The sequence below is a fragment of the Hipposideros armiger genome, unplaced genomic scaffold, assembly GCF_001890085.2.
Source record: "Hipposideros armiger isolate ML-2016 unplaced genomic scaffold, ASM189008v1 scaffold_541, whole genome shotgun sequence".
Taxonomy (NCBI): Eukaryota; Metazoa; Chordata; class Mammalia; order Chiroptera; family Hipposideridae; genus Hipposideros; species Hipposideros armiger.
Window position 1 is genome coordinate 300,671 of NW_017731891.1, and position 25,976 is coordinate 326,646.

Below are 25,976 nucleotides of genomic sequence, written 5' to 3' on the forward strand. Positions count from 1 at the left end.
CCCAATTCCCCAGCGTTGTTCTCATCCCCCAATTCCCCAATAAAAATCTTAAAAAAAAAAAAAAGTATATTTGTAGATATACTGTGTTCTAAAACTACAGTTTCCAAATCTGTGCATGGGAATCAACTGGGACAGACACTTCCAAAAACACAGATCCTCAGGTCTCTCTGCCCAGATCAACTGAACCAAAATTTCCCGAATTAGAGCCAAGAGGCATGTATATTTCATAAAACACCCCAGGTAATTGTGATGCGGCCATTTGAAAACTACTGTTCTAAATATCACAGTCTATATATGGAAGAGCTAAAATCAGCAGAGTAATAGAAACATCTCTAAATAGAAATTTTCCTTACATGTGTAGTGTCTCTTATTGCTTATGGGTTCGGACAGGCCAATAAATGCAGGGTGAAGTTGCTTCACCCTCTGAATAAAACTGTTTTGATATATCTTAATCATAGATTTCTAGCTAATAGATTATTGTAGCCATACAGCATCATTAAAGAGTAATCAGCCAGCATTTCTTTTTAATTATTGTATTGTAGTGTTTGTCCAGAGGCAATCCTTAGGAGTTTTCCTTTACATATGACGTTCAAAAAAGATACATTCAATAAAAGTATTGTAAATGTGAATTGTTAAAAATTCACCACAGGTGTTAAATTCAAATATTTCATCAATTTCTTTTAATTATGCATTTTTATTCTGCATATTTTCAATATACTAATAATTGCAGATGTATACATTCCTATAGCATATCAAAAGTAATAAATCCAGTAGTTGAGAGAACAGGAACAAAAGTATGGGTAAAAAAAGAAAATACAAATAATCTACATCCAACAAATTCTTGGAAAGTAGAGTTAATAGAGTCTAACATATACAGTAACGTTGTACATATGTTTAGAACATTTCAATCACTAATAAGTGAGACAGGAGCTAATCTAGATATTGCTACTGAGCCCCTAGTAATAATATAGAAAAGCCACCATTACAAAGGAATAAATACGAAAACTCAGAAACACATTTACACACAGATCTGTTTAATATATTCTATCATACTACAATGACACCCCTAAAGATTCCTTAGTAGTCTTTTCAAAAAAGAAAAAGTATCCCAAAATTCTAAGTGTCCTGGGGAAAAAAATAACTATTTTAAATATGTGTTTAAAAGTCTTTACTGACACAATTTAAATAGTTTGCCAGCTTTTGGCACGTATTCTTTGTAATTTTAGTGGAATAAAAACATTGTATGCAGAAGAGAGATGTGGTTTCTGAACTATTTCAGATACTAGAAACAGATTTCAATAAATTCTAGAATGTCTTTTAATCAGTACATATCACAAAAAGTTAAATACAAACTATAATTATAGATCCTAATTACAGATTATTCTTGTAAAAGGTAAAACCATTCGAATTGCCCAGCGTGAACCAGAAAAATCACTAGTACCCTTTAACAGACAGATGGAACTTCTGCATCAACTTTTGAGAACTGAGAAGTTGAAAGATAAGTCCCCAATCTATAGCCACTTAACATATATCTGACATTACTCACTTTTTTCCTACAGACACATGCCCTTTCTGAACACTTGCCAAGAAGTTAAAAAAGTAGCTGTCCTAGTTTATCTTAAAAAGCTGGGAAAGCTCATTAAAGGCAAAACTGTTAATGTCAAAAGCCAACAGTTTTTTGTTTTGTTTTGGTTATTTATTTTTTTTACTGCAAACATCTTCTCTAAAATGTTAGCCTCCAGGGCAAACATAACATTGATAGAGATGCAGAAAGATTCTTCAGCATATAGAAATCTCAATTTTGAAAGATAATACTATTAGCACTTTCAAGGAAGAGAAAAATAACTGCTACACTTTCCTGGAATGTCATTCACCAGTAAGAACATAAGGATTTCTTCTGGCTACTTTGTTGAGCAATGTAGTTAGTTAGCCACGTGTTCCTGGAATCATAGTGCAGAATAGTTTTCCATTGCAAAACACTACGAGAGAGGATTATTGCAGAAATAAAGACCAGAAAAAAATATCTTTTTCAATAACTCTATAATTTGGCATTCTATGAAAACATCTGATATATCAGTAATATAACATGATGAGTGGTATCATGACTATTTGGCCACAAGTATGCTTATCAATATCAAAAACTACTATTATGGGGGTAAACATTAAAGTTTTCTTGTGTATCAGAATTCAAAGTCCCACCTAACTTATTCTTCATAATTGAAAATATTGCAAACAACCAATTTTATAAAATAGCTGCAGTTAAAAAGAGAAAAAGAGGCAAAAAAAAAAAAGAAAATAAAAAAGATACATTTTCCAACACAAATGATTACCAAAAGTCCTAGAGAGTTATCAAAAATATTACACTAGAAACATGCTCATGACACCTCAGATATTGGCCTGGACTTTTCTTAAATGAGACCAAAAAAGATAAAGTCATGAATTAAGGTAAAATGATCATAAACAGCTCAAAATTTTTGTTTGTAACACAAGGCCGCTCTTCTAACACAATGCTAAGTGATGAGCTGTCACAGAGGAAACAGTATCCCTATATTATTTTGACAAACAAGGTATAAGAAATTGGGTCACTCTGGCTGGTATAAACTAAGCCAGGTCAAGAGACAATATGGCACCAAGTTTTTCCATTAACTATTTTCTAGGATCAAAACAACTTTACCAGATGTCTTTATAAATTTCACAGATATAAACTATAAACCACATCCTCTGCCAAATCATCCACAAGATCTTTGAATTTAATCAAAATTAAATGACTATAAAAATTCACATTACACAGGATTTGACACATGCACAAGATAGGTAATATTAATCCTCCCCTCCCTCTTCCGTGCTCCCATACACTTAGTAGTATGTATCTCTATTGTATCACTCATAAAACCATATAATAGGTGATCTCCTTCATAAGACTGTGAACTAAGAACTGGAAATCCACCCTATTTATCATTGCCTAAAAATGTCGTGGCATTAGCAGTCATTCAACGTACAGTGAGTGAATGAGAACATAATACCTACGTCACACTTGCACACAAAGCTGAAGTAGACAAACAAGAAATCAGGTAAATAGAAGGTAAAATTTAAGAACACATAAAAACAGAATCAGAGAGGCTGTAGATATATCAGGGGAAAAGCACTGGTCTGGAGGGGCTGGAATGTCTTTGGAATTTAGATAAATTTTAATCCAGATTTTGGCAGTAACAAATGTTATAAACTTGAGCAAATCACTTTGCCTCCCTGGATCTCAATTTCCTCATTTATAAAATATGGATCTCAATTTCCTCATTTATAAAATAAACAGTAAAACTAGATGAGCTCTATGTTTCCTTCTAGGCCATAAGCATGATTTTAAAGCAGCAAGAGCACTTATTCCTGAAAAACAGCACTAACACAACGGATATAATATACCATGTGAGATATTATATTGTAACTCAGGAACAAAAGATATCTTACGGGTGGGATAACACAATTCCATGCGTAGTAACAGGTCACATCAATAGCAACCACAGCCAGTCAAGAATTATATACACACATGCCTAATGTGAAATTTATTGACATATTCACTCATTCAATACATCTGAAAAAGAATCAAGTTTTGCCAAAGGTTAAGAAATCTGAAGAAAAAGAGACATAAAGGCAAAATTCTGTTTGTTATTCTCTAGTAGAAAGTACAACATAGATCATATGTAGCACACGTGCAAACACATACACACACAAAAGAGCAAAACAAAGAGCATCCTTATGCTTTTTATGCATTGAAAGTCTCCTTAAAATGAATCACATAATTTAATTATTTGGACTAGAACAGAGCAATATATTACAACATTTTAACAAAAATTAAGCTTCAACAATATGCAGTTCGGGGGAACATTGTCTCTCTGCCCCAGAAGATGAGTCTTGCTGGGACATTAAGAACCAAGCATGCATAGGATCAAAGACATTCCTAAACTACAACTCACAGACCTATGTTCCAACTACATAACCAAAATAAACCTCTGCCTTAAAACAAATGAATCTTCCACCTTAAATAAATAGTAACCAATTTTGATCTTGATTACTACGAGACTGAATACAACAATGCCTAAAATTAGTATTTTTTTTAAATGTAAGCTCTGTTCTCAGTACTATGCTAAATACTGTAGAACATAAAGGAGAAGTAAAAGGTAAGATCCTTGCCCACAGGAAAATCTTCCCAACCTACTAGAGCAAGGTGGTTTTAGGTTATTGTAAACACCTAGTCCCATTTCTCCAATATCCTTCCCAAAAACCTAGGAAGAAAAGTGAACAATTCCAATATCCATGTATTATTTCAAGGTATTTTAAAAGCTAGAGGAGGCCCTATAAAACAAACATTACAAACAAAACAGATACAGATATATGGAAACAAAATATATTGTACCTCAAAGGGCATGTCTACAAAGGCAGTAAGACAGAGCACCTTGAATGGATAATCTCACATGTAGGAAAATTACAGAAACACCTTTACAGTCATCACAACTACAAATCAAAATCGTTAAGAATAAAAACAAAATGAAACAAACCATAAAAAGACTTCTAATTTATACAAAATAAAATTGAAGAAGTTAATTGTTATGGGTTCTGTTAATAACATTTCTAAACTGATTAATACCTCAATCTTTCCCAAATTTTTCAAAAAGAAGGTAAAGTGGGAAAAATCAATTTGAGAGTTTCAAATTTAAAGTTAAGTAACATTTCTAATGCATGTTCATGTATACGTCTATCTGTTCCTGGTAACGGCAAGACATTATACACATCAACTGAGTTCAAGAAAGCCCCAAAACCCATTAAAGTCAGTTATGGAGCATTTTGAGGCTACTAATTATGTATAGACTATTCATTATTTAATTATGAATTTTAACCTACCTAAATTTTTCAGCTCTATCTCCATGAATTATAGCCTAAATCCCCTTTAATATCAGCTGCTCAAACCAAACAATTCTGGCTCTCTTCCCGCTACTCAAGATTAGACAGCCACAATTCTTCACTGGTTCCAATGCTTCATGATAGAATATGTTCTTTTCTTTATAGCCTACCAAGCACTTTCACATACAATTTTCATTTCAGTCTTCCAACAATCCTAAGAGGTAAGGCAAGAATTATCATCCTTATTTCATGGACAAGGACAGAGATTTAGAGATGTTAGGTAGGTAACCGGTACAAAGCTCACTGCTAGAAAGTAGTTGAACAAAGACTAGAACAGAATCCACATGTCCTAATTCCATATCCAATTTGCCTTCTACAATGTCACACAAAGAAAATATTTCTAAAAATTATTGAATTTAAAAACTATACTTTTCCTACTTATTAAACCCTTTGTAAATACAATGAGAATTAAAGTTAGGTTCTAAAGCAAATGCAAACAGTAAAGAAAGTAGTCTAAGCCATCTCCTTTCTCTATCAGCATGTTTTTAAAAACAAATATTCAAGAGCAGTTCAAATACTACAATAAAAACTGCTTAAAGTTAAAATAATTCTATTGTATTCAACCTGTCACACCACACACAACCAACTCTGCATAACGCATGCTAGTAGAGAATAGGTAAGGTAAGCTATAAAGTATTATACTATATTTGACTTAGAATAAAAATGTCCAAAAACTTTCACTTTTCCTAGTCTTAATCTCCTCGTGATTTTGCTACACTCTAGTCTAGGAGTGTCCACAGTAGAGTACACATGACAATTCACTGAAATATGGGAAGAAATGATTAGAATGCTGTCACCATTTTTTTTAACTTGAAAATAAGAATTTTACTAAGTTTACTGTAGGAACTGATCCTGTCACCCTCACATAAATTCAAAACTACACATATAATTGGGGTGGAAGTAGGCTCAAAATTTTTTCACAGAAGGGATTTCCTACTCAAGAAAATAAGACCATTGTTATAAAAAGCAAAGATAGAGAAGTCTAGGAGACAGATGACTCTAGACTGCATCTAGTTATCTAAGAGAGAACCTATTTGAGGTGTTCAATATTCGACAGTGCATATAAAAAATAAAGATTTTTCAACTGCATTTGCATAATCCATGCTGATATAAATATAACTTACCTCATCCTGGACTCCACTGGTAGTTGTTAACTTGCTCCCATCAGTAATTGTAATAATTATTGCTGGCTCCAAGAAAAAGGGGTTTCTTCCCTAAAGTCAAAAAACATAGATCATATTAAGGTCTTAACATTAGTTTAAGTTTTCTGAGTAAAAAGTCAATTCTCAGAACAGTTCATAAATCCCCCTTTCTTGTTGTTATATTTTACATATAGTATACATCATCTGTACATTAAAAAAAAAACTTTAGAAGGAAACATAAACAGAGGATAACTTTAAAGGAGTGGGAATAGGTAAGAGAAAGAGGTAGAGTTTTCACTTCTTTCTACATTGTTTTAATTTTTACAGAGCATTTATATTTATGTAACTAAATATTTAATTTAAAAGGGACTTCACAGTTCTATTCTATTGATTTGACATATTTAGATATTACAAATTAAAAGACAATATTTTCTGAGAAACTTCTTTAAAAAGGCAAAAAAGTGGTGAACATTACCATTTAATTTAATCTATGCCTATAATCAATGTCTAACCAAGTGACTAAGTATATGGATAGAAGGGCTCTAAGAGCTGGTTCCTGGAAACACTACTCTCAGGTTAGTAAAATTAATAACAGTCCAGTATGAAAAATTAAAATTAAGGATGGTTACTAAAAGAAATTGCTCACCAAGAGGAGTACAAAAACAGTAGCAGAGACAATGAAACAGTGGCATAGAGCTCTCAAATGATCTACACATAAGATAAAATAACTTCAATAACTTCCATTCACATCTCTGGCCAAGTCACTCCATGAGTAAGTAGTGCTATGATCAATTCTAGGTGACATGTCTTCTGAGGGACTCAGATAAACATAAGCTTATCTTTTACCTGTAAATGGCTCTCATTTGAGATATTAACTACATTCTGCTATGACCAAAAAGTAGAAGTTTCAAGAGGGTAAACCTTGTGTTTGAAATCAATGGTATCAAATTCTCTGCTGCTAACAGTGTTCAAGAAGGAAAGAATGAAATTTTATTAAATAGAATGTAGAAAAGCATATGACAAATTTTCATGTGCCTATGACTCACTTGGAGATCTCAATAAAATGAAGGTTGAGTGAATTTACATTTTTTCACATACAGTAATTGTGATTTTAACCTAAAATCATAAAGTGTGTGTGAAGAGGTATCTGATAGATTAAATTTCTTGATCAAGTCATACAACTTGTAAGTGGCATATACATTTTCAAACTAAAGTCCAAGAAACAGTGGTTCCAGATGGAGAAAGACTCCTCTGGTCAAATAAAATATGTTGGATGTTATAATCTCTGGAAGATTTAGAATGTACAGGAGCATTTAAATGTTACAGAAGCCTTGCAGGATAAAAACATGAATTTACCTTCTCTTCCTCCTCTACAACATTCATGGTAAATAGAACACATCTTCAGAAATGCTACATTACACTATATTGCATCTCACACCATTCACCCCCAACATACGTAAGAAATTCTAATAATGTGGGTCTTCTCATGGATCTAGAAATAGGCAATGTTCATTCCAACTTCTGAGCTTTGACTGATTCCCTCAAGTAGAATGCTTTTCCTTCCCCCTGCCCACACCTATCCAGTTCCTGACCATTCTTTAAGGCCCAGTTTAAGTCTGCCATGAAACCACGTGTACTTACTACAATTTTTTTTTAAAATCACACTATCTCGTATTCTTTACTATTGTTTCATGTGTTTCAATACAATGAAGGCAAGGATCATGTCATACCGGGGGTGCCAAAAAAATGTATACACATGATTTGTATTCATCTTTTCTTATCGGTATATATTGAGCATTACAATTTTAATACAATGTTTTCCTTTCTTAAAATGTGTATACATTTTTTTGGCACTTCCTGTATTTCTTCCTCAGTCCTGAGCACAAAATATTTAAGCACTGGGCACTTAATTATTCACTGATTCACTGGTTATAGCCTAATACAAACCTGCCCAAGTTCAAAGAACCATTTAAAATTACTCAAACTTCAATAAGAGTAAAAAAATATAGATATGGGGCCGTCCGAGCGGCTCAGCTGGTTAAGAGCTCGCTTGGGACCACCAGCTCTGAGCAGCAGGGCTGCGGTTCGGATCCCACACTGAGGGCCAGTAACGCTCGCCCTCTGCAGCTAAGATGATGAACAACAGTTCGACCTGGAGCTGGGCTGCTGTGAGTCACCGGCCACGGCGTAGGCTGCAGCAGGGCTGCAGTGGGCTGCCGTGAGCTACGTGAGTGGCTGGCAGCCAGCGTGAGAAGCTGGTAGCCGGTGTGAGCTACCGGGAGCCACTGTGAGTGGCCGATCAACGACCGGCGACTGATTGCTTCACCCAGGAAGAGCGCAATGATCATACCAACATGGGCCAGTGAAGCGACGTCCTCCACAACTAGACTGAAGAACAACACAGCAATTTGTCTACCTGTCTGTTCCCCTTCCCCGATTCCCCAACACTATTACTCTCACCCTAATTCCCCAATAAAATCTTTTAAAAATATATAGATAAATAGATATGTTACCTTTCTATCTCAATATGAATGAACGCTTACAAAACTTAACATGGAACGACCTATGAATTTGCTAAGGTATGCTGCCTCCAAGGGTACACTGCCTCCCCTCCCATTACCTGTCCAGCCACACATTCACATTTGTCATTCAAACACTACTGTGTGGCTACCATATATCAAGGCATTGTATTAGGTACATGATAATCTCTATTCTCATACATAATAAATGTATGTCCCATGCACATATAACAATAGCTCTCCTCTCTAGGTCTCTTACAAATACCATTTTAGCTCAAATATTGGCAAAGGGAGATAAAGAAAAACAAGATATCCTAATATCTCCAAAACCATTGTATTTTGATTCCATCCTTAAGATAAAACTACTTTGGTTGATTTGCTACCTTTCAAAAACAAATCAGTAAATCTCTTAAGGCCACCACAGCATGGACCAAATACTTGCAGGTGTCTCTGTATTACACCTCTACATTTCAACCTAAGTCAAAGTCGTATTTTCTGACCAAAACTTGGATATCTATCCATTCTCATTCCTGTATTTGCACATGGAGAATTATCCTCCAGAGCCCAGAGAATTGGTCATTTATAATTAAAGAATGATCTAAGGTGTATCAAGAATTTTATGGATCATGTCAATCCAAAAATATATACTTTCTTATAGAACCAACATGTCTAAAAATCAAGTTAGAATGTACTCAAATTTAGCAACATCTTTGAGTTATTAAAATTTAAGCTCAATTCAAACGCTAAAATCAAAGTTACTTTTTTCTTAACAAAACAAAGCTTTTAGTTGAAACTTTATTAGTCTTATACACATAATACTCTCCCCACAGAGGCTATGCCTGAAATTACTATAATGACCAAGTACTTGATAATAAAAATAAACAACTTATATTATCTCATTTAATCCTAAAAACCTGGTGAGAGAATTAAATGATATAACCCACGGCCACCCAGTAACTGGCAAAATCAGAACCTTATTGTAATTCCTAACCACATGGTCTTCCTGCAGCACCTAAAGGCCCTGTTGGTAGCAGCTAATTTCAATACAATTACACACCAACCTGGATTATGCTAGATTCACCCAATAATGAATGGTGTTACATTCAGTTTGGTTTTAATTCATATATTCTATATGCAGCAAAATTAACTACAGCAGGATTATTCCTTTACTTGGTTTCCCATGGCTGTGATTTCTTACCCATCAATTCTTTTAGTACATGTGCTGCCAAAGCAAGCACTTTCAATTCTTATATATCAATATACCTCCCCACAACAAAAACACATTGAAACATAGCGCAATATGTATATCAGTGCTTACTTTTGAAAACCATGCAACTTCAACCAACTTTCAGGGAGTACATATACAAATACAAGATAAAATATTAAGTTCTTTAATGGCTTTAAATTTTGGAAAATTCAGATAAAGAGGTAGAAAAAAAGTAAAGAAAAATATGACTATCCTCATTTTATTTATTTGAGGTATTCTCAAATCTTTATCCTTAAGAGTAACTATTTTACATTTTTATTCTTAAGTATGTTTATGAAGTCACTTAATTAGGGAACAGTTCATATTAGAATTTCCTTCAAAATTCACCTTGGTCATAAAGTTATAAACAGCCTTTATCTTGGTTATAACATCTCAATAAATAAATAAATAAATAAATAAATAAATAAGCTCTGCTACGACAAAGGCAGCCAGTAGAGGGACTAAAAGTTTACTTTTGCCCTTAGCAGAATTAAACTCAAAAGATGATTCACTCTGAAAGCAGTGGTTCTTGGCAAAGAAATCTAGACTTATCACAAGATAATATAAAGAATATAATTAAAAAGTAGATCTTATCCACTAGAACCTATTTCATTTTTGGGAAAAAAAAAAAAGCTTCTGAAATGTTAAGTCATTTTGCAAACAAAATGTAAATATAAGGCTAATTTCGCCCCAGATATAAACTGGCCTGGTTCTCAGAATCAGAATTTTCAGTTTACCCAAAAATTTAAAATGCAGTGGTGGGAGGGACACAGGAATTTTACTATACCCTTAAACAGGTCTTAGCTATTATCTTCTAAAGCAAAAGGAAGGCAGCCCTGAGCATTCAGAAAACTTTTAGTGGCTACTCTGCTATAGGACCAGAGGGCTCACATTGTCTTTCAGTGTCACCATGCTCTACCAGGTTACCAGCCCTTTTTAACAATCCCATAAGGATAGCCAAATACCTGTATGTGCTACAGTTTTCTCATGGCTTATGGCTTCTGTTGAAGGGAAAAATGCAACAAAGGTCAACTCTGCTGTGGCAGCATCTACAGCCAACACACACCTATCACTTACTATCTAGCTATCTTGCTATATGCCAGGAAAGCTATGGCCAATAGAAATCAACAAAATAGATGTTACGATATTTAATATCTTATACATCTAGGTTAATAGTATATCACCTAGCAAGAATATCAAAAACTTCCAGAAACAGCTTGTTTTTTTCAATCCGAAACCTCCTTTTCAAGTAAATAACTGTAACAACAAGCAAAAAAGATGGAAAGGGCTGCCTTGAGAAATACGTATTATACCACTAAAGGTTCTCATGCATATATTAGACAAGAACTAAGCAGGACTGCTGTTAAAAATTTTGTAACAGTAAGCTGCTAGACTAGGTCTTTAGGTTCCCTTTATTTATATCTTTGTGGAATCTATATAAATAGTAAAAATATGAAATGAAGCCTGCATTACCTCTCCTACTATCTTCCTCTACTACTTTATTATCCATAGATTATAAAGAGGTTATGATGTTTCTCTCAAATATGACAGACCACTTCATATTCATTTAGATACTTTTCTGACATTTTCTTATATGTCAAAATTCAGATTCTATAAAGAAAATATAAAATATAGAAATATTAATGTTAAACATAATGTTCTTTTGCTTTATTTCTAGAAGAAAAGTATCTTAGGATACAATTTATATCCAAAGACTTATTAGTCATAATACTGATAACAATAAACACTATTACAACTACATATAACTGAGGAAAGAACTTTTAATACATACTTTGCAACACAACTCAATTAGAATAAATAACATTCTTTAGTTCAGTATTGATCAAACTCTGGACATCTGCATACCACAACCAAAATTTTTTCAATATCTGCTTATTACCTGTACTGTTATTCATATACTTAATACTTTTCTTAAATCAGTTCCATTTTTTAATTTTAGCCTACAACTGTGGCAGCAAGATCTATGAAATCATAGTTTTAATGTGCTAACTGTATTTTCTATTCAATAATTGTCATGAACATTATCAATAAAGGCCTGATAGGCATACACTTAAATTAATATTCCAAGGACAAAATTACAAGTTTTATGTTTGTTTTAGAATTCAGCAAGATTATTACTTGTATAGTTGAACTCTCAAGTGCTGTGACATAAATAAGACTTTTTGTGTAAAAACTCTACAATATTCACATTAAGAAATTAATGCTTTTAAAATAATACCTTTGACTACATACAAAAGATCTCTGAAGGATACACTACAAACTGATTAACTATGGTTACCTCTTAAGAATGTAAGTGAGCAACTGTGTAACTTTCTATAAGGCTTGAACTTTTTAACCATGGCATTTATTACATATTCAAAGCAAGTACTCTTCAAAACTAAAATGTGCTTAGTATCTAAAAATGAAACTTTAAAAACCTGCTGGTGTATAAAAACTTAGTATCTTAGAATACATTAAAACCTATTAACTATAGAAAAACATGTTAAAATTCCACAATAAAAGAAATACTTTCAATTTCAAATAATCCTATTATACACTTGTATACCAATACAGTACCTTTACCTAACCATGTAATTCCTTATGTTAAAAACATAACACCATTAAAAACAGATGGAAAATTAAGACAAGCAAAAGCAGGAGAATCCATATATTCATTTTAATATAATGATTAAGAAGCAATATCCTGGAACTTGATTTAAATAATTAACCAAGAAATACTGTCTATAAGAACTGCAAAACTGCGTGAAAAACATTAATGCTAAAGAAACTCAACAACTGATAGGGCTAATGATTACCACATCAAAGGGCAGTAATATAAATTCAATATATCTGAAATATTAAATATTTAAGAATTTCACAGATTTTGAGTTTTACATTTGAACTGAAGTGTCAAGTTTGAAAAAGACTACTCTAACAAATAAATGATTAGTTTTGGTAATATTTAAGAAGTAGCAGACAAATGATGTTTATACTGTCATAAAGAGTAATGAGGGTATCAGAAATATAATTTTACTTAAGAAATACTAACATTCTAGATGAAGAACTTTATATCCATTGTATTAAGTGGATTGGGTAATAATTTGAGAAAAAATTATTCCAGCAAAGCATGTAATTATAAACATGTTAGAAACATGGCAGAAAAGTAAAAAATAAAAGCCAAGATGAAAACATATTTTCAAAGACAAGTTATATAGCAATAATGCTGAAAATCCGACCACAATAAATCATACAGATCTGACTATTCCATCGAGATTAATCATCTACTTGGGTTGTTGATTACCACCAAATCTACAGACACTACCTTTGCACAAGTCTGATTAAATCACATCTTTTTAACCATTATGGTTACTTCTGTCTAAAAACATAAACACACTATGAATATGCTCTCGAAAGAAATCATTCACACACACAACAGCTGTCCTACAAAAAAAGACAAAATCCAAACACAGCATTCTACACAGGTATTTTCAAGACTACAATTGAAAATGAAGAGGGAACTGCCTAATAAATGTTGCATATCAGTAAAGATAGCAATAAAGCGTTAAATTTAATAAAGGAAAAATTTTCATAAGCACTTGGAAAAACTGACAGTCTATTGTTTCCCATATGCTACAGCTGAAGGCCAACCTGAAAATGAATTGGATAAATCATATTGCAAGATTAGTGTTGAACATCCCTAATTTGTAAAAAATATGGTTTTTCATTTTATAGAATGGGTAATAATCCAATTTCAGGTAAGATTTTTTAGGAGGAAATATTTAAATTTCTCCAAATCCATTGCATAGGTATACATATTTGAGTTTCTAGAAATCCACACTTACTAAATTCAAATTCAGTCATTGATGCTGGTGCTAAATACCTTCCCAAGTGTGTATAGATTTAAAATTTTCAAAGTAGATGACAATTTTGGGGAACAAAACACTAACCACCTATTTTGGGCCTATTATTTAAAAAAATTTTTTAAAGCCTTCCTAACTATACATACAAACCCACCAAGACTTTACCTTAGAAATGAACCTCATGAAAAAGCAGGTATCACATATGGATGACTGCAAATTGTTACATGTTTTATTTGCTGTTATAGCACACTAAAATGGAAGCTCTAAGAATATGACAACTTTTTTACATTAGGATTTACATTCACTATACTAATCTTGTTTGGGATTGGACATTACCCATTCCAGGTTAACAACAAAACTTAGATACAAATACCTTTTAACCTGATTTAGGCCCAATTTTCTGGAAGCAATTTCTTGGTTTTTCTTCCTAACTTACTGATTTGAGAAATGAGAATGACATCTAAAATTGCACAACAAAAACTCATAATTTTACATTACTTATTACCTGCCAAAGTACCTAAATGATCAGTAACCCTTACAACTCAGGTATTACCAAATTCCATAGACATCGTTTTGCTTATTCTTGATAATCCAAAAGTACTACTATACCGTGTCACTTTTACAGACGTAGCTTTTGTTACATCACTCTAGTTTTTTTGCAGCCTACCTTTCACAGAACACTTCATATAAACCATTTTCAATTACAGTGATTAAAAATAATCTATTGTCAAAAAATAATAATCTAGAGGCCGGCTGAGTGGCTCAGTTGGGTAAGAGCTCGCTCAAGAGTGTGAGCTCTGAGCAATAGAACAGGGTCGCCAGTTCGATTCACAGCCCAAGCTGAGCTGCCGCCAAGCTGCCAACAGGTGGCAGGATGGCTCAGCTAAAATATAATAATAATAATAATAATAATAATAATTTTTGATGATTTCAGAATAATTGTTTGAATGGTTCAGGTGTTTAAACTCCAGAATACCCAGAAGACTTTGTTGATGTTTCCTAATATCTAATTAGGTTCACCAGCCTTAAGACAAAGAGAAAGTATTCCTTTAACATGCAAGTATCAATCCTGTCATTTACTAGTTAAAATTACATTACCTAATAGCTAATGCTACAATTACTTTTTCTCAAATACTTTTTTTATTCCTACAATAAAGTTTTTTAGATGATCATTTAATCCTACCAAAGACCTTCACCAGAAGTCCCCCAGCTTATCTGGGCAAAACTAACGGATAAAAAAATGTAAAAATGCCATGCCCTTTTAAGGCAGATAAAAAAAGGCAAGAGTCCACAGGGACTAGTGATAAGACATCACTAGGCTGATATAAATTTGTCCTTTGGTTACAACTAATCCTCTTAATCACAAGATAAGTTAAAATACTTTTTATGTGCTATCTCTCAATATACCAAGAATCACATTTCAAACCACATATGCTCTAAAAAAGAAATAGACATAAAAAAATTCTTCCTAGGCTTATCCTATTATGTTTTTTCCGCCCACAATAAATCTACATTATGAACAATGAAAGAGATCATACATTTTATGTTTGACCTTCTGAATAAAAACATCCTCCCTTTACCCCTACTTAAACCATCACCAATTTGAATTTTAAAATATACTGTTATGATGCCCTAGAAATGGACTCAGATCTAAATTTCCTCAAAGAAACTTAGACCTTTCTTGCTTTTAAAATCAAACTTTTTTTTTTTAAGTACTCACTGTTATAAAACTGTTTCTGAACAAGAAATAGAGACTTGGGGAAAAAGACTTTTGCACTATCAACAGGAAAGTATTTTTGGAGCAATCTATAGAGCTTCAATTCAAAACCAAAAGCCATTGTGTTACCTATGGCAAAAAAATTTTACTTTAGCTGAAACTACTGAAGAGTTCTAGCTTCTTATGATAGATACATGTTGAATTATGCAACAACTTTTTTTTTCTTCAAAGGTTTCAGATACAAAAGCTTCACCTTGTTAAATGTTTACCATACTATTGGGGATGAACAGCAATGTAATTGGGTGGTTACAAAAAAGGCTTAATGTAACACACTGACAAAATGAAATGCCTGATTCTTCAGAGGAAATGAAAGGATCCTTATTTCATTAGAAAATTACCGACATACCCCTTAAAAAGGGACTCAGATCTACTGGGTTATACCTTTAACTAAATTTATTCTTAAATAATATACAAATTACGAACAAAATCTGCAGAAATGTTCGATAACCAATTACAATCTTAAAATATTTCATAAATGTCTTCTTGAAGTTAAGCATTTTAACTTCCCTGGGCCTTATTTTCTTCATCTATAAAATGAGGAAGATGGAGTAATCTTCTAACACCACTTTCAATTCTAAAGCCCCATGAAACAATCATTAAGAAAATACTTCTAGAAAATCCAAAGAAAAGTTCTGTCAGTAGATGAAAAGTTCAATTTTTTTTCAAGTATATATAAAAATGCACTCAACTTCAAACTTAGGATTTGTGTATTACGGTAAGTCTCAATGAAAAATAAAATTAAGTTTTATCTCAATAAAAAGGAACAAGAAGGATCAGGGAATAAAAACCTAAAACAAAACAACAACAAAAATTCAGTATTTTGTTTACAGCCTGGTGACCATGCTTAGATTAATACGACTAAACAAAAATTAAGTTATTTATATAAGGAAATTTTTTTAAAATAAAACATGGCTGGTTTATGTGAGCACTGATCAACTAAAAAAAAAACAAAAAACAAAAACAGCCCACCAAAATTATTTATAGATTATAAATTTGGATGAAGGATTATGATAGAAAATAATAATTTGAAACATTTAAAAATTTTTCAAGTTATAAAATACTGTGCCATCTCTAAAGAAATCTATGACATGAACATGGCTAAACTATCCTTTTAGTTAATTCTTACCACAAATGACCTCTTAAATCAATTCAAAATACTTGAATAAGAGGGCTTCTTTCAAATATTAGATTTATTTCTGGCCTTTTTAATTTTCAGTTGTACATAGTGTAATACCTAATTATTGACATCCTCTTGCACAAAGCGAAAATAAAATTTTTTAAAAAAATAGAACCTATTATTTTTGCCTTTTGTACTTATTTCTTTTCAATAATTTCTAATTAAGAATGCAATGATGTCTTTGGGACATTTTTTTTCATTTTCTTTTGAAAGATCATGACAGAGTTTCTGATTCTTTAGAAAACAGATTTAGAGTGGTATTATGAAGAAAATTATAGCAAATGTTATCAAAGATAAAATCTGGGTCTAAAAATTTTTCATTTAAATTACCACCTTTAAAATTAACTCTCAATAGGAAATAAATTATATCCATTTTATGCTTTGAGCTCAGTCAAACCTTCTGATTAAAATATCCCTTGATTTACCCAACAGATGTGCTACTCAAAGCTTCCTTGCACATCAAACTTGTGTAAATCTCATCTTAAACGCACTAGGGGGAGCTCCCTATTTGAAAGAATCCTAAAGCACGTGCTTTTCTCTTAAGGGTTCCTTTTCTAACTTGTATTCCTGCAAAACAATGACTTTCTGACTTACCTGCTCAACTGTTTACATCCAGTTTTCACTTAACAAATTTTTTTAAACACCATCCCTGTACTTATCCCATGCTTATCAACTGCCATCAGTACAACTTTGGCCAAGTTATTGTGCTTACTTTTCACACTGCTTCCCTAGGAAGTAATGCAAAGCCCAAGAAAAAATATATTCTTAATATGCTACTGGTAGATATCAAAGCATGTAATAAAAATCAGCTTTAAATCACTAGAATTTTTATAATTACAATTTCAAATTTAAAGCTGAAAATAGAAAACGAATCTATTGATAAACTATTGATAAAAAGTATGCTTTCTGCTTACTGAGCAAGCACTTCATAATTTTTAAAGTACATTTTAATATATCATCCCATTTAAGCCTCTCATTGATTCTACAATAAGTGTACAATGGCGTCTTTATTGGCAATTTGGAATATGAAATAGCAGAAGCACAGGGTGGTAAAGTGATTGCCTAATGTTACATAATAATGCAATGTTAAGGTCAGGACTTGGATTCCAATTTTTACATTCTGGCCATTGCCCTTTTGTTTACACTATTAAATGAAGAGGGGGGAAAAATAATTAGCAAGTTTGTCTGTAGAGTCCCCTATCTGCCAATAATCATTGAAAATAATTTTAGGAGGCTTAAAAGTTCAGGGACTTGCCAAGACCTTTCAGTGGGGAAAGGACAGCCTCATCAACAAATGGTGTTGGGAATACTAGATGTCCACATGCAGAAGAATGAAGTTGGACTCATAACCTACACCATATACAAAAATGAACTCAAAATGAATTAAAAATTTAAATGCAAAACCTAAACACAACTCCTAAAACAAAATATAGAGAGAAATCTTCAATGACATTGGATTTGGCAATGACTGCTTCAATGACACCAAAGCACAGGCAACAAAAGAAAAAATTGATAAACTGGACTACATAAAAAATTAAAACTTCTGTGCATCAAAGGACAATCAGCAGAGTGAAAAGGCAACCCCTGGAATGGGAGAAAATATTTGCAAATCACATTATCTGATAAGGGATTAATATCTAGAATATTTAAAGAACTCCTACAACTCAAAAAAAAAAAAGTTTAATGAGCAAAGGGCTTGCATAGGCATTTCTCCAAAGCCAATATACAAATGTCCAACCAACATATGAAGAAATGTTCAACATAAATAATTTGGTTTATATAAATCAATGACATATCACCTCACATCCATTAGGATAGCTAATATCAGTAAAACAGAAAACAGTGTTGGCGATGATGTGGAAATTGGAATTCTCGGGTATTGTTAGCGGGAATATAAACTAGCAAAACCGCTATGGAAAACAATACGGCAGTTCTTCAAAAATTTAAAAAAAGATCCAGCAACTGCACTTCAGGGTATATATCCAAAAGAATTGAAATCAAGGTCTTTCACATTTGCACACCATGTTAATAGCAGCATTATTCACAATAGCCAAGAGGTGGAAGCCAAGTGTCTATCAACACATGAATGGATAAGCAACATGTGGTATATACATACAATGGAATATTAAGCCTTAAAAAGGAATGAAATCCTGACATGGTACATGTATGAACCTTGAGGACATTATGCTCAGCGAAATACACCCGTCACTAAGACAAATACAGCTGACTCTTAAACATGGGTTTGAACTATACAGGTCCACTTATATGTAGCTGTTTCTCAATAAATAGGTATGAGTACTGTAAATATTCCTTATAATTTTAATTTTCTTTTCTCTAGCTTATTTTAAGAATAATGTATAATACATTAAAATATAAAATACGTGTCAATTGACTTTGTATCAGTTATATTTCCAGTCAACAGCAGGCTATTAAATTCTGGGGGAGTCCAAAGCTATACCCGAATTTGTGCAGGGGTCAGCGCCCCTAACCCCGGTGTTGTTCAAGGGTCAACTGTACTTTATGATTCCACGTTTATGAAGTGTCTCTAGAGTAGTCAAATTCATAGACACAGGAAGTAGAATGTTGGATGCCAGAGGCTGGGGGAAGGGGAAAATGAGTTATCATTTAATGAGCATAGTTTGTTTTCCAAGATGAAAAAGTTCCAAGATTAGTTGCACAATGTGAAAATACTTATTCTGAACTGTACACTTAAAAATGGTTAAGGTTGTAAATTTGATATTATGTGTTCTTTACTACAATTTAAAAATTAGAGGAAAAGTTCAGGGATTTAAAAAATTTACCAAATTCACCATTGTGTTTCCAGTTCATATTCAGCACAGTATGTTCAAGTATAACAATCTACTTTCTTTTGAAAATGTGTCTAGAAGTCAATAAATACCTAACTACTATTAATACATTTGTTGAGAGCCTACGAGAAACCAAAAACCCAAATGGGAGATTTTCATTACTTGACCTACCAACATTAAAAGAGAAGCCTGTATTTTGTACTATCTGAGTACTAAGTGGGTACCGCTTGAGTAAAGGAGAAAAAAAGCATTAGAACTCTACCTGAATTATCTGCTAAGTTCACAAAGAGCTGAAGAATACAACTGGTAAAATTATTCTAACATTCATTCTATTTGTTCTCGTCTAAAAGCCACCATTTTTCAATGAAGTAAACACTTAGCATTAAAAATCCTCTAAAAATTGAACTATTGTATCTCATTTTAGAGCATTTGTCAAGGATTATCTTCATAGAAAGGACACAGAATAGTATAGGTCAGGTACCATTCTAAGTACTGGAACAATCTAATCAGTGCCAGTATATTGGATAGTAGGAGTGTGGAATCAATCCAGTGACAAAAATGATGAATTACAAGCCAGAATAATATTTAGCAGCTAAACCTAACTTAAAAAAATAAGACAATGTTGGAAATATTGACAGAAAACAACAATTTGGAACAATATGAAAACTAAACCAACCTACATATAAAACTTTAATCAGACTTCCAAAACTTTAGACATGTCTTAACTTTAGGTATTAAGGCTGATTCAGATTTTCAGAGGCTCTCAAAAGATCAGCATTATTTGAAACTCTGGTGAACACATGTGAAAAAAATATGTATCAAATTTCACTGTAATGATAAGCAATAAGGTGTTGCTATAATTAGGAAAAGATTAACTAGAAGCTACACTTTGTTCTATGATTACAGAGATAGCAAGAAATGGTACTGATTATCAAAATTAAATATTTATAAGGATTCCCACATGCAAGGAATGTTTTTTAGTGGGATATCCAAAGTACTTGAAGAAAACATTCAACAAGAATCATTTTTCTCAGCTACTTTAATCTTACTGATGTCCTGCAAATTGTTAGCATACTAGCTAATATCTCAATGTTTTACTTGCAGGTATGTTAACTAAATCAAGATGCAATATAGGTATTAAAAACACTTCTGGAATTGGTTATGAAAAATCACCTATGCATGTATGTGTAAGTAGCAGGTGTGGCAGTATGTATATATCTATGTATCTATATAGATACATACATATGCACACATATATACATACACACACACATATATGCCCACATTTAGATTTAAGAAAATTATTCAGAAACTTAAATGTTTTTTAGATGCTCTATAAAACCAATATGCTGCCTTTCACCTAGCTCACCTTTTTTCATTTCCTAAATTCTGAGATTATATAAGTATTTAGTACTGTGGGCTCCACAGATCCTAGTATAGAATATGAAAGGGAAATATTTATGTAAAAATGCTAACGTTACAGAATAAAGGTTCTTTCACAGAAAATAGGCAGATGCAAAGTACTCTTACAAAGAAAATACACGAACTATATTTAGTATTACGAATTTGAGAAATCCAAAATTCTTGACAATTTATCCTTTCCTTTAATTGTAAATATAATCTCTAAATTAGCAATAAAGTCTTACAATGAAAAATATGTTCTGGAAAGATGTTTTCTTCTCACTAAACACACTACTCAATCATTTTCATTCTCATTTGGAAATTGTGACTTCCTAAATTAGTTTAATGCTAGTGTCATTTTTACGTGCCAATTTGGAACATAAGCATTAATATTACTCCTTGCATCCTAGCTTATTCATCAAAATAACTGAGAAGCATTATCCTTCTCCCTTGTTGAATTCATATATCCTAACTTGCAAAACATCCTAATCTCCAGGTTCTTCACTTGGTCAAAGTGGTTAACAGCACAGCAGGACCACCTTCAACCTCAAACCTTCTGTAAGCTTTGTAGATGAGAACTTAAGTATTCTCCAGAAGATGGCAACCGAGAAAAGGAAAATATAGGTGTATATGTCCTCAGCTTCTCCATGACAATCAGTTTTTATAAGGAGGCACCTTAAGAAATATTCTTAATTAGCTGGCAGGAAATAAATGTCTAAACGCCTTTCCCACTTAAAAAAAAACAGGAAATAATAGTTGTAGTATATACTGACAACCAAATAAGATAACCAAATAAGTTTCAAATATGCCTTCGAACTGCAAGTTTAGATCAAAACCTTAAGTACTACATATAACAAAGGAATATGAAAGGGAAAGAAATCCATTATTTTACAGAAACAAACTGAAAAATACATGTCAAATCTGCCTAAATTACTAAGAGTTGAAAAATAAAGCAGCACAGAGAAGGGAAATATAAAAAGATTAATGTGGTAAGGAAATATCCACTTACTTAATTAAACAATGGAAGTGCAATTCAGTAAAAATAGAAGTGACTCTGAATTGCAACATATACTTTACATACTATATGGCTAATTACCCCTAAAAAGTAAAGTACAAATATTATTAAAACAAGGGAACATTTCTGTTTCTTTCTATATAAAGCAGCCACAAGTTGTAGGAAGAATGCCCCTGAAATTTTTGAAACTCATGAAAACTGTAGCTCATGGAACTTGGGAGAAGAACAAAATGTATACCTAAATGTATCATTGTGGTAATAACAGTGCTTTGCACTACAGCATAAAAAGTGAACTCCTTGAGTTTAATACTTTTATGTGTAACATTACACATTCTTCAATATCTTTTATTTTCCAGGCCAGCAACCTCAAAAAAAGTTACAATGGACCACCTTACAGTATTCTGTAGTGAACCATCATGTGATTTCAAGTTCCTGTCTCATCTTCAAATAGATAAAAGTGGGAATGGAATGGGGGCATTAAGGGAGGAAGGAAAGGTTCTTTCATGTTTTCAAACAGCCTCTTTTCCAAGAGTTGGGGTTAAAAATAAATAACCTCTGGACCTGCCATTTAATTCAGGAATGAATTCAGAATTCTTCCTGCATAGTTGCTTATTATATATGCTTCAAACGCTGAGAAATCTTTACATATTCAGCCAATTATGGTACGTCAATGAAAATCTTACCTTTCAGAGTAGTTATACACTATGGTTAAATTAAACCCTGATACAACAAATAGAATAATTTCCTCTAACGTTTTTAGTAATATAGAAATGAAGACCACTAATCAACTAGTGTCTGTAAATCATTGCAGACTAACAGCCTGTGGATAGAGTAGCAGAGAAACGGTGTGGTGAGGCAGGATGTTTTCTTTTTTATGTCCTGAGTGCAAGGTATTAAAACCAAATTTACATCAACCTTATAGGAAAGAATTCAGATTCTAATTCTGAATACAAATACATTTTAAGAGAAAAAAAGAAGGCTATAAAACCACATATAGTATAGTCAGTTTCACTTTTGTATTTTGTGTATGTTATATTTTAATCTGTAATGTTTTATACTTGTATTTCATGTTATGTACTTTTGGACTGGACTGGGTTTTTCCACAAAAAGAAAAATCAACTGTTTTTCCACCTTAATATTCAACCTACCTGCCCATAGTTGTCTATGCCAGTTACTAATCTATTTAAATTTAATAAATCAAAAGCTGTCCTTAAGGATTGGCCAAGAGTCGTAAGTCCTTCAGCCTGAAGGTTTTTCAGTTCATTCATAAACGTTGCGTGGTTTTCTTTCCATCCAGCCTGAAAGAAAAATTTAAGATTTTTTTTTACATCTTTTAAAGCTTTGCATACATGCACAGCCATTACAATCTGTGGTTCATCAAGTAGCTGCTTCACTTTTCAGGATGGCTTGATTAATGTGTTAAAACCGTATCATTGCTGAGGAAACTCTCTTCCAAAAGTGGTCAAGAATAAATCTGCCTGCGCTACCGCTTTTGGTAGCTAACAGCCTAACTACTTCAGAACTTCTCTAGGAAATTTACTCCCTAACCTGATACCCAAAATTTGGGGATGCAAAGTGCTAGCGGAAACCAGACATGAGGAGGACTTCCGAAGTTAACCTACAGCTGTCCCACTGGCCCGCAGCCCTCTGGGGAAGAATCCGAAGATCAAGCCCCGCAGCCCCCCAGCCCGCTCGCTCGCCAACCGGGGCGAGAGCGGCCAAGCCTCAGGCCGATTCCCCTTTAATGCAAACCCAGGCTCGGCGCGGCCGGGCCCGGCTGTCACTGGGGCTAACTTGAATAAATATCCCCCACAGTTCATTGCTGCCGCTCACGCCGCGGAGGGGAAATGTCGGCCATGTTGATCGCAGCGCCGCCGCCGCTGCCGCCGCCGGGCCGGGCTGGGGAGGGCATGGCGGTGGCCCCGCGACTCCGCGCCGCGCCAGGACGCTCCGGAGCGGGGGAGGGGGTGGGAGCCCGCAGGGGAAAAGACTTCAGCTCCTGGAGCACAGCGGGTGGGGGAGGGGAGCATAATGAAGGGTGAATGGGGGGCGGGGAGGGCGAGCGAGGAAGGAACAGGGAAGGGAAGCGAAGGGGGAGGGCGAGGGCTGTTACCTTGATAGCATAGGGCGGCTCTTCGAAAGTGACCAGCATGTACCTGTCTCCTCGGCTGGCAGGATCCCGGGCACGGAGCTGCGGGAGAGAGGGCGGGGGACGGGAGAAGGAACAGGGCGAGCGAGAGGGAAGCACAGAGACGAGGTTACTAAGGCGGAGAAGGGGTGCCCAACGGCCCCGCCGCCCCCCCCCCAGTACCGCACACGCAGCGGCCACCCCTTCACGCCGCCCCCCACACACAGATCGGCCCCCACACACCTCCCGGGGCCGGAGCCCGGGCCCGGGCCGAGCCCGGCTTGCAGCGCCCGCCCGCCCGCGCGGTGGGGGAGGGGGTCCCCAAGCCCGGCAGTTCCCGCAGTCAGGTCCCCGACACCTCCGCCTCGCCGCCCCCGGCCGCCCTCCCTGCCACCCCAGCCGCCCGCGGGCCGCCGGGCCGGGGTCGCCGCCCGGGCTCGGTCAGTCGGTACCTTCATGAAGGTCTCTACCGCGCCTTTGGCCGTGTCCAGGTAGGTGGTGCCCAGATGGCTGCGCTGGTTCATAGAGGCAGACGTGTCTATCAGGAACAGTAAGATGGGCATAGTGCTGGCCGGGGACACCGGGGCCCGAGGTGGTAGAGAAAGAGATGGTAGAGGTGGAGGCGCCGGTGGCGGCGGCGGCGGCGACCGCCGCTACGCGGGGCGGGGGTGCGCGGCCCCCGGGAGGAAAACACCGTCTGGGTCTTTCCTCCGGCTGCGGGGAGTTTCTCCCCCGATAGTTGAGAGGAAACTCCCAGACCCAGTCCTCCCCGTCGTACCCCCGCCTCCGCCTCCTCCTGCCTGCCTGCCCGCTGGGGCGGGCGCCCGGCCGTCTGTCTGTCGGTCCGTACTCCCCGTCTCGGGGGTCCCGTCCCCGCTCCCGGCCCCTGTGTGTGTCCCAGCGGGAGACGGGCCTGGCTCCCCACCCCACCCCCGGTGCAGGGAGTGGGGACCTGGGAGCTGGCGGAGAGGGGAGTGGGCTAAGGGGAGATTGGCCCTGGGGCTGTTGGGAGAAGTTTCAGGGACTCCCTCCGCACCCCAGCGGTGTCACCACTTTCTCAGCCCCTCTCGCTACTGAAGCGCTTTTCTCTCTCACACTCCGGTTTTAACTCGGGCAGGGTCTGCAGAGGCTCCGCCTCCTGACACGTCCTCGCGCCACGTGATGCACCGCCCCGCAATTCTATTGGTTAATCTCTAGCCTCTTATTAGCATATTCAAACAGCCCAGGGGAGGGAGAAGCTTGTAGGCCGGCTCCGGGAACTGTTATTGAGCACGCGCGAAGGCGGGGCGTCGGGTGCGCGCGAGAGTGATCGCGAGGGCCGAGCAGGCGGGTCGGCAGACGCGGAGGCGGGCTCCGGGAATGGGCGGGGACGGATCACGGAAGGATCGCGGGGTGGGGATGGGGGGGTGGGGGAGCCGTGTCGGCGCGCGCAGGACAACCGAGTTTGTGAGTCTGCGCGTCAGTGCTGCCGGCCTCTCCTTGGTTGTTGGAGGTGATAGGGGTCGAGGGAGGGGACATGGAGGCTCTCCTCGTCCCCTTCCGAGGTCGCTGTAGCGAGCCCCTTCCCTGGTGGGCGAATGAGGATGGGATAAGTAAAGGATCAAACACCCGTTGAGGGCAAGGCGGCCGACCTGCGGTCTCCGGAAGAGGTTTCTTGGGCTTCGGAGGGCCGGCCCCAACGTAGGCGGACCCAGAGCGGGGGAGGGGAAGTGAGAGGTTGTTTATGACCGGGGACTAATCTCCAAGAGTCACACCGCTCCCGCTGGGGAGTGGGGACGAATGATGAGCCTCGCTCGCATTTTCGCTCAGCCTTGGGAAACAACCAGGGGTGAGGGCTGGATTCGGAGCAGGCCAAGACCCCTGTTGTTCAAGGATCTACCAAGAAAGGAGCAAACCCACTTTTTTCTAACTCAGCCCTAAAAGCGCATGGAAGAAGAGTCAAATATCGATA

At 36.0% G+C, this 25,976-nt stretch overlaps 1 protein-coding gene across 2 annotated transcripts in view; it reads right to left on the reverse strand.

Moving 5' to 3' along the window:
- INTS6 (integrator complex subunit 6) overlaps window positions 1–25,102 on the reverse strand; it is an 81,078-nt gene extending 55,976 nt beyond the window's left edge. Inside the window, exons 1-4 of one of the 2 annotated variants that reach the window (XM_019668885.1) lie at window positions 24,478–25,102; window positions 24,011–24,088; window positions 23,046–23,195; window positions 6,078–6,167 (exon numbers count right to left, since the gene is read on the reverse strand). In XM_019668885.1, coding sequence (XP_019524430.1) covers window positions 6,078–6,167; window positions 23,046–23,195; window positions 24,011–24,088; window positions 24,478–24,588 — 429 coding nt within the window. In that variant the 5' untranslated portion in view covers window positions 24,589–25,102. Of the gene's footprint in view, window positions 1–6,077; window positions 6,168–23,045; window positions 23,196–24,010; window positions 24,089–24,268; window positions 24,331–24,477 lie in introns of those variants that run through there. The other variant, XM_019668886.1, reaches the window with a different exon arrangement.
- Between the last annotated feature and the right edge of the window lie 874 nt (window positions 25,103–25,976).